We start from the raw sequence: 10,301 nt of genomic DNA, 5'->3' as shown, positions 1-10,301 counted from the left end.
GGATGTTGTTTAGTGAAGCCCTGTGATCGCAAATAAACAAGAGCAGCAGATGCAATTCCCTTCAGCTGAAACTGCGTTCTGGGCCACTTCCTATGCAACCTCTAAAATTCTAGTGCATTTCATACAACAAAAAACAAAAACAAACTCTTTCTGACCCTTTGATAAGCATTTGTTGGGTTTATTGTTCACCCAATAACCTTGCATATCCTAAAGTTTAGCAACAGGTGACAAAGTGTATTTTTTATGTTTTTTATTTTTACGAACTTAAGTGTAAAATCATAACAGCAAACGTAAGCATAAAGCACCATTTTATTTAACGCACTGCACTGAATGACAGGATGTGGTTTCCCACTGTCAATAAGACATCTGAGATACAAATGCACTTGGTGCTACAGCTGGATAAGAATGTGCTACAAACACTGTTTTCCCTTTTGTAACTTTTTAAGTTTATGAACATTAAGTGGTGTTTTGCAATATCTCTGTTCAAAGCTTCTGTATTTAGAGCTGTTCAGATCCATCTCTGCATTCATCTTCCATTAATGAAGATCTCTCACGAGGGGTTGATGAACTTTGACCAGGATCCTCCATTTCCACTTGTTCAGCTTCAGGTTCTTCGCTTCTTGCTGCTTGGTCGCGACACCTCTTACATCCAATTATAAATAGGGGCATAGAGCTCAGACCTAGCATGGCTAATCCCACTATCTGAAGCAAAAAATTGTTACCATTTAGAGCATATGACAAAATCTTTGGTACATTTAATATGATGAATCTCAATAGACTGAATTAAATCATTCCACTGATTTACTCACCTGTGAAGTATTTCGAAAACCAAAAAATAGCACTTGCTTTTCAGTGATGTTGTCGGAATTGGTGAAAGGCTGACACCATGTTGTTGCAGCAGATATATCCGTGTGAACCGTCAGTCCTTCCCAAGAGGTTTTTGCACAGGCGAAGTATTGTCCATCAAAGAACAGCAGCATGACCCAAACAGCAGCTGGAATGATGCAGGTTAGAGTGGAGATCAGATACTTGGTTTTGCATTGTGGGCTTTGAATATAAAACATGAGACCGCTGGCGAACAGAGCAGGAACCACAAAATATGCTGCAGAAAAGAGCAGGTTCATCTTTGGATTACAAGGACATGCAAAGTCCATCTCCACAAGCTTCTCAAGTCCCACCATTAAAAAGCCAATAATTGCATTTGAATAAAAAGGACTCTTCTTCAGCTGTCTTTTCAAGCATGCTGTCCATTCCTTGCTCATTGTCTGTGTTGTTAAGGTCTAGAGGTGTACAGACTAAAACTGAAAGTGATTGCTGGCTGACTTTTGTATCAGCATTTGTACCTTTGATGTCTTCATATGTCTCTGAGACACTTTTTTTACGAAAAGCTCTGTGGTTGCGATGGAGAGGTTTGACATTATGAAACAGTTTCAAAAGGATGTGCACTAGTGACTTTGATGGCACTATATAAATGAGTGGCATAACAATACATTTGAGTGACTAGTTTTTGTCATAGAACACAACATGCTCAGTATTTAATTCCTGAGAAAACTGTGATCTGTGGCAGGAATCTATAAGTCTCTAAGTCCTGCATCATATTCTTTTTGACAAGTTCCAGCTTTGAATAGCATGTTTAAAATTATAAAATTATATTTAAAGGAAAATAAAATGTCACTCCTCAGGGGCCCTCCCCCCACTTGGGGCCCTGGTAATTTAGTTCCCCTTTTCACCCAACTACGATGCCCCTGAGCCCACTGCATTGTGGAATACAGTGTTCATTATTTACACTCGTATATATTGTTTTTGCAGAAATAGTATTTTATTTTGGCAAAAACGTACCTGGGGGCACTTTTTCGTGAGGCGCCGAATACATACCAATAAGTACATATTACTGCAGTTAAAAAAAAAAAAAAAACACTAGAGGCAATACAATTCAGACATCTTTTATTCCTTTTCACACACATGATTTACAGTGTAGTTTTGATTTGATGACTTAAAGTATAATTTTCGCACAATTACTTGAAGTATATTATATTACAACTTGAAAACAATTTTAATATTAAAATGCTCAAGGGACTCACCTCAGTCGTGGTATTGCAGGTGAAGAGAGCACTGTACATTCACTCCCCCCACCTACAATCCCTGCCAGACCTGAGACTTGAAAAAACAACCTTTAGGTTACAAGTCCGACGCTCTAACCATTAGGCCATGACTGGACCAATAGGAAAGACAAGAATGTCTCAAATTGAGCGATTGAGGTGTTCTGTTGTTGGATGTTATAATGAACATAGCAGTCGTCATTTTTTCGTTTTTGAAATGAAAGTGCCGATCCTGATCTACATATGAGTCTATGTTTGTGCGAACTGTTCCTGATGCAGCTTCACGCGCATCAGAAGTGAGTATAAGGGTTTTTTTATGCATCTTTGAAAAATGGACTTTCTTTATAAGGTGCTAGTTAGGCAGCTAAAGTAAAAATTAAGGCTCGACATCCCACAGCAGAGAGGGGTAGGGTGAGCAGAGCTCATTAGCAATTAAAGGAAAGCGCAACACAATAGCTTGCTCTAAAAAGGGCTGATTTTGACAAGGTAAAAAGAGTGTTTTTTACACTACCCTTTGAGAAATTTTAACTAAAGTTTGTCATAGACTTCTCATTAAGACCCTAAAGAATGGGCATCCGATGACCCCTTTAACTCTATCAGGGAGGTTTAGGGTTGGGTTTGGTTTGGTGTAGGGCATGTTTCCAACATGATAGAGCATTAACTTTTAGCAACAGTCCCCGGATATTTTAACTCTGATCCACTGCAATACATTCCTGAAGCAACGTAATAAAAACACAGCAATACAAACATATATCAACGTAATAAATACATGCCAGTAAGTAATAAGTTCATGTATTGAACCTGTGTTTTAGCGCCACTCAACAGACATTTCTTTTTGAAACTGCCGCAAAACCTGCAGTAAAGTATGTTAAACCAATGCTGCTAAAAAGTACCCAGAGGTACGTATTTTTATGAGACTGGGTTGTTTATTTTATGACATTTTCACATTTAGTCCACTGAATGCCCAGGATTCATAAACAGAACAAGTGAACGCATATTAGAGAAATTTAAACAGCGTACAGACTGTTATTGCACTTTTTATAAACCCTACATAGTGCCAACATCCCCTGTTTATACCAATTGTACAAAACACATGGAAAATAACTTATGTAATATGTGAAACTTAATAAACATGAAAAGAATTATTATATATCGACAGTAGGGATGTAACGGTATCAAAATTTCACGGTACGGTAATACCTCGATATGAATGTCACGGTACGGTATTTATTGAATCATTTACAGGAAAAACAAAACTAATGAAGACACTGAAAAAAAGTGCCAGAAGTGCTAAAACAGTTTACATGAACACTGAACATATCAATGGCACACAATTAGCCATCTATCACTTTGAAACAGGAACTTCAATTTTAATAACAAAAAATTATTAAACCATGTAAAAAAAAAAAATTAAAGTTTCAATTTAGTATTCTTGAAAACTATGAAAAAATAAAAATAGCAGCCTACTTATTGCAGTTGGCCCATGTGCTGAATGAGTATTTGAGAACAATCACCTCATTCACTCACACACTCAATTATTCAGACAGAGACAGGTTTTTTTAAGTAAAATTAGCATATTAACATTATCTGGTAAAAGCTGGGATCTCTGGGCATTTACAATGTCCCCTGCAACAGGAAAAACCCTCTCACTTGGGACCAGAGTATGTGAGCAGAGTGGAGCGGCAACAATTTCCCCTCCGCGCTCTGTGCATTTAATAATCACTCCGCTCCAGCTTCCAAGCTAATAACATCAGCATTAAAATAGTATAATTGCTGCTTTATGCAGTACAAAGTTTGTAATGAAAATAAAAATACATTTTTCGTCAGTTATTTTACTTATGGGTCGCTGCATTTCTTACAGATTTCTGCTCATTCGAAATCGGATACCATTACATTTGTTTTAATGCATTAACAGAGTGATTGCGTGTGAATAAGTGCTGTACCTGTTTAAATGATGCTTTCACCTGAAAATATTAAGTATCTAGAAAGAACCAACTTGTGAAGTATAATTTACCGCTCATATGATGTTCATTGCCGTCATCATAGCCTTCACATTATTTCTGATTTGAGTGATCCATCTCTATCGAGCGAACTATGTTTAGCATGTGAATTCCTGCTTAATATGCAGTTATATTACGGACCGTTGGCATGAATTGTTCTCATGATGGAGCGGTGGTGGAGCGATCTTGGAGCGAGTTAAAACCATGACGCTCCGACTTTTCAAAAATCCGCTCCTCCCTCCATTCAGAATCACACCACTTCACTCCGCTCACATACTCTGTTGCGACAACAGACCGCAAAGGATGATGGCCACGCCTGGGCTGATGGGAATTGTAGTTCCCGCTACCTCCCGTTCGCTCCATTTGCCTGAGCTAACTTTTCTCAGAAGACCTATCGTTTTATCGAGTCATGCAACCACGGTAGTATCGAAAAAATTTGCTATTGCGGTACGACGGTATTTACAATACCGTTACATCCCTAATCGACAGTAATCTTATGCGTAAGTGTGTGTGCATGTACATGTGAATAGTAGACCCCTACTGACAATCTTTTCTTGATCTAATCAAATCTGTAACTTCAACAAGTGTGTACCATGCAGCAACATTCTCTTTGTCAAATCCCATTGACTCTCTTAAGCAATGTACCCTGGACCAATTATTATTTGTCACACAGTTTCAAAGTTGGACGTTTATCAGGTCCAAATACTCTATCAACAACTGATAAATTAATCCAAAACCCAGGATAGAGCGGCTGTGTGAATGTGGTCTGGACTCTGTGGATGAGGTCCATTGTGTCAGAGACGCTGTAAAAGGACATAATTCCAATATTGTGATCCACATACACTCCTATTTTACAGGAGCGGGACACTGCAGAGAGTTTAGTCTGTTTGTTATTATGACAGAATGTGTAACTGGAAGGAGAGCAGATTAAACACCAGGACTGATCATTACTTCCAAATTTGCACCTGTTACCCCGTCCCTTCCTGACAATGCTCTTATATGATCCTGCTATACACACATCCATAGTTTCAGTCCCACTCCACTCAACCTCCCAGTAGCAACGTTCACGCACACTCTCACTACACAACACCTGCCACCAATAACTAAATCTGTCTGGATGATCAGGATACTCCTGGAGTTTGTCAGCGTAGCTCACCACTCTGTTCCCCTCAGACAGACGGAAGTGTTTATGCACTGTGTTTGGATCCAGAGTGAAATGAAAGAAGTCTGATGAAGACAAAACACATTATCTGCACCAAAATCTGCAAAACTGAGCTTCAATGTTAGTTGTCATGTAGATAAAATGTGCTGGATGTTCTTGGTTCTAATATGGATGTTGATAACTGCAAAATTCAATGTTTTTTAATTATTTTTATTTTTTATTATACTGTTTATTAAATGTTAAAAGGAAAAGTATTACTTCAAGTAGTGTTCATAAAGAGACCTTGTCTTACAGGTGCATCTCAATAAATTAGAATTTCGTGGAAAAGTTCGTTTATTTCAGTAATTCAACTCAAATTGTGAAACTCGTGTATTGATTTTCATTGCACACAAACTGAAATAGTTTAAGTCTTTGGTTCTTTTAATTGTGATGACTTTGGCTCACATTTAACAAAAACCCACCAATTCACTCTCAACAAATTAGAGTATGGTGACTTGCCAATCAGCTAATCAACTCAAAACACCTGCAAAGGTTTCCTGAGCCTTCAAACTGGTCTCTGTTTGGTTCACTAGGCTACACAATCATGGAGAAGACTACTGATCTGACAGTTGTCCAGAAGACAATCACTGACACCCTTCACAATGAGAGTAAGCCACTAACATTCATTGCCAAAGAAGCTGGCTGTTCACAGAGTGCTGTATCCAAGCATGTTAACAGAAATTTGAGTGAAAGGAAAAAGTGTGGAAGAGAACCGCAGCCTTGAAAGGCTTGTCAAGCAAAATCAGTTCAAGAATTTGGGTGAACTTCACAAGGAATGGTCTGAGGCTGGGGTCGAGGCATCCAGAGCCACCACACACAGACGTGTTTTGGCTACAGTTGTCGTATTCCTCTTGATAAGCCACTCTTGAAACACAGACAATGTCAGTGGCGTCTTACCTGGGCTAAGGAGAAGAAGAAATGGACTGTTGCCCAGTGGTCCAGAGTCCTCTTTTCAGATCAGAGCAAGTTTTGTATTTTATTTGTAAACCAAGGTCCTAGAGTCTGGAGGAAGGGTGGAGAAGCTCATAGCCCAAGTTGCTTGAAGTCCAGTGTTAATTTTCCAGTCTGTGATGATTTGGGGTGCAATGTCATCTGCTGGTGTTGGTTCACTGTGTTTTTTGAAAACCAAAGTCACTGTACCCATTTACCAAAACATTTTAGAGCACTTCATGCTTCCTTCTGCTGACCAGCTTTGTAAAGATGCTGATTTAATTTTCCAGCAGGATTTGGCACCTGCCCACACTGCCAAAATCACCAAACGTTGGTTAAATGACCATGATGTTGGTGTGCTTGACTGGCCAGCAAACTCACCAGACTTGAACCCCATAGAGAATCTATGGGCTATTTTCAAGAGGAAAGTGAGAAACAAGAGACCAACAAAAATGCAGATGAACTGAAGGCCACTGTCAAAGAAACCTGTGCTTCTAAACCACCTCAGCAGTGCCAGCGACTGATCACCTCCTGCCGAATTGAGGCAGTAATTAAAGCAAAAGGAGCCCCTACCAAGTATTGAGTACATATACAGTAAATGAACATACTTCGCAGAAGGCCAACAATTAACTAAAAATATTTTTTATTGGTCTTATGAAGTATTTTAATTTATTGAGAGTGAATTGGAGGGGTTTTGTTAAATGTGAGCCAAATCATCACAATTAAAAGAAACAAAGACTTAAACTACTTCAGTCTGTGTGCATTAAATTTATTTAATACATGAGTTTCACAATGTGAGTTGAATTACTGAAATAAATGAACTTTTCCACAACATTCTAATTTTTGAGATGCACCTGTATATATTTTGTAGCTGCAACAATCCTGTATTTCGTGTGTTCCAAAAGTCTCCAGTACTTTACCTCTTGCATAGAGTTTTTCAATCTCCTCTTTGCAGAAATCCTCTAATTTTTGTCTCAGTTGAGAGACAGATTTTTCTACAACATCCAAAGAACCGTCAGTGATGCTGGGAACAACTGGAGATCCAGGAGTAACAGGGAGAGATGGGAAACACTACACAGACACGAACAACCACAAAATAAATTTACGATACGGAAATATTTCATAGAAAATAAATACTACCCAAGGGATAAAAAACAAACAAACAGTAAAAGCTCTCTATAAACTGTAAAAGCCCTCTTTCAGTAATGAAAATACTAAAGATCATGGTGTTACCTGGAGGAAATGGGTGTGGTCGTCTGTCTTTGCCAGCTGCTCCAAGTCAGTTTTTTCCCTCCTCAGATTATCAATGTCCTGCTTAAGCCGTTTCAAGAGTGCTTCAGTTCGACTCACTACAGTCTTTTCTCGAGCTCTGATCATCGGTGTGACCTCAGAGCATTTTCTCTCAATGGATCGGATGAGTTCAGTAAAGATCCTCTCACTGTCCTCCACTGCTGTCTGTGCAGAGCGCTGTAGGACACACATTACAATCAGCTCTTACTGCTGCTCATAGTCTGCTGTGTTTCAGTGGGACTGAACATCACCCTCAATTACCAACTGAAGAAGAGTCTTAACTAAATCTGAAACCAGCGCTCCTTCTTCTTCTCAAAACTCACCTTGTGATTGTCCAAAGCCTCTTCCAGCTCCTGAAACGTCTTCTCTCCTTCATGGATTTGCTGCTGGTATTTTTCCAGCATCTCAGTGACAAGTATCTGTAGGACAAAACAAATCAAGGCAAATCACAGAAATATACTGAAAAAAAAAAGAAAAAAAAAAAGAGTTATGAGTCAGATTGTTTGTGTATGACTGCCACACAGAACTGGATTAATTACATTCTTTACTATGAAGCAATTCTTCAACTTACAGGGTGGGTTATTTTTATAGTCTAACGGAAGGAGTTTTTTTCCATTGTCACTCTCATAATCTCTTTTTTATTTATCAATATCTTTTAAAAATGTAAACTTCTTACAGCTGTTAATAATACAATTTTAAGGTAATGTGAAACAAGATTTTCTTTAGTAAAACGACAGAATCCAATATCGTTACCTGTTTCTCTGTCCTCTCTGCTGCATTTGAGACAGTTCTGTGTTTTTTGTGCTCATCCACGATACAGAGCACACAGATACACTGGTGGTCAGTACGGCAGTATATGTCCAGTGGTTTTTTATGTTTACTGCAGATCATCTCCTGTAGTCGTTCAGTGGCGTCCATTAGATTGTGTCCCTTTTCTTTGAAGAGGTTCTCATGTTGTTCAAGGTGATTTTGACAGAAAGAGTTCCGACACACCAGACAGGACTTCACCGCTTTGTGTTTTCTTTCAGTACAAACGTCACACTCCACATCTCCAGCTCTAGCTGTCAGGGTTCTGTCACTTCGGTCTAGTTTTCTTGTGGTTTTGTGACAGAGCCCTGACACTCCCACCATGTCTTGTTTTCATGTCTGCGTGCCTTGTTTCTTAATGGGGTGTGGTGTTCGGATCCCGACACTCATGTCTTGTTGAGTTTCGGTATCGTGTCGGGGTTCGGACACTCACACTCCATGTTCTGTCCTATTGTGGGAGTGTGCGGTCTCAAGTTTTCTCTGGCCGTATGCTCTTCTGTCACGTGGTTTGTTCTTTTCTTGTTTTGTGTTGTTGCACGCAGCTCATGTTTTTGGCTGCATGTTCTTATGTTATGTCTTACCTTGTAGTACGCAGCTTGTTTTTTGCTGGCTGTGTGCTTTCATGTCATTGTTTTGTGTGAACACACAGCTTATGAGTTTTCTCATTAGCTGTGTGTTCGTGTCTTGTTTAAGCACATGGCTTGTGATTTTGTATTGCTGGCCATGTGCTTGTGTGTTTGTTTTGTGTGAGCACATGGTTTTGTCTTGATTGATTTCTTGTGCCATGTGCTCTCATGTCTATTGTCTTGACCCCACCCATCTTGTTTCCTGATTATTGGTTAATTTGCCCCACCTGTGTTTCCCTCGTTACTGCCTCATTTGCTCCCTTCATATTCTCCCTGTGTTTGCAGTCCTGTGCCAGTTCGTCACCATTCATCTTCTGTGTCGTGTCCAGCTCTACCTCATCCTGCCCAGCTGTATTGCCAGCCAGCTAGCCTTTTTCCCCCTCGGGGTAGTTTTTGTTGTTGTTTGTTTTATTTTTCTATTGATAATAAAAGGCCCATATCATGCATTATTGAGTCCTCGCCTCATCCCTTTACCTGAACCCTGACACTAGCAGGAACATCAGTTTGAAAATGAGCATTCTTCAGTTTCTCCACCTCTTCAGCCAGCATTATGTTCTTACTTAAAGCAGGTCTTGGACTGAAGGTCTGTCTGCATTGAGGGCAGCTGTAGACTCTCTTCTCATCCTCTTGATTCCAGTGGTCTGTAATGCAGCTCATACAGTTACTGTGTCCACAGGGAATAGTCACTGGATCTTTCAGTAGCTCCAGACACACTGGACACCTAAAATGGTCCTGAGAAAACCTGGCTTCTGCCATTTAACAGCATGCACACACAGACAGAGACACAATACAGCTAAACAACAGTTAGGCTTTTATTTTCCCTGAACTTAATAGAACTGGAATTCCTGGTTTTGTCTTTGACGTGGGCAGATCTGTTTTTCTTTCATAATCATTCATAATCATCCAATAGATGTCAGTCACACTTTTTAGATGTCTTTTCTGACACTTTTTCTTGTTGAATTTCTCTCTAGTTTTATCACTGAGACTTATGAATTTTTAATGCATTATGATTTTATGAATATTATGATTATTCAAAGATATTTAATAATTTTTTCTGTATATAATCCTGTACTTTGATGTACGCAAACCCATTCTGTTGCTTTTTGGTCATAATTGTTCTTTGTTAAAGATACTTTCCCAGGGCTTGATATCAATTATAAATTCTGTGTTAATAATAATAATAAAAAAAAATTAGAGTGACAGCATTAATAACACGACAACCCTACCTAGTACGTTTTCCTCCATATTTGCAATATCTGCACAAAGGAGACATCGATCAGCTGCTCAAAGAACTTACCTTTGGAGAAGTCTGTTGATTTTACAATCGAAAAATATAAGTATTACTACT

At 39.1% G+C, this 10,301-nt stretch overlaps 1 protein-coding gene across 1 annotated transcript; it reads right to left on the bottom strand.

The window, feature by feature from the left end:
- Window positions 1–1,922: 1,922 nt before the first annotated feature.
- On the bottom strand, window positions 1,923–9,709 carry LOC141289911 (E3 ubiquitin/ISG15 ligase TRIM25-like). The gene is made up of 6 exons (XM_073822109.1): window positions 9,442–9,709; window positions 8,274–8,575; window positions 7,844–7,939; window positions 7,464–7,697; window positions 7,064–7,301; window positions 1,923–5,326 (listed from the first exon to the last, which is right to left on the bottom strand). Exons 1-6 carry the CDS (start codon window positions 9,707–9,709, stop codon window positions 4,758–4,760), a joined length of 1,707 nt encoding a protein of 568 aa, XP_073678210.1. The 3' UTR covers window positions 1,923–4,757.
- Window positions 9,710–10,301: the final 592 nt, after the last annotated feature.

This window comes from Garra rufa, chromosome 17, assembly GCF_049309525.1.
Source record: "Garra rufa chromosome 17, GarRuf1.0, whole genome shotgun sequence".
Classification (NCBI taxonomy): domain Eukaryota; kingdom Metazoa; phylum Chordata; class Actinopteri; order Cypriniformes; family Cyprinidae; genus Garra; species Garra rufa.
Note: the sequence above shows the minus strand (reverse complement) of the source record. Positions and strands in the feature narration are given on the sequence as shown.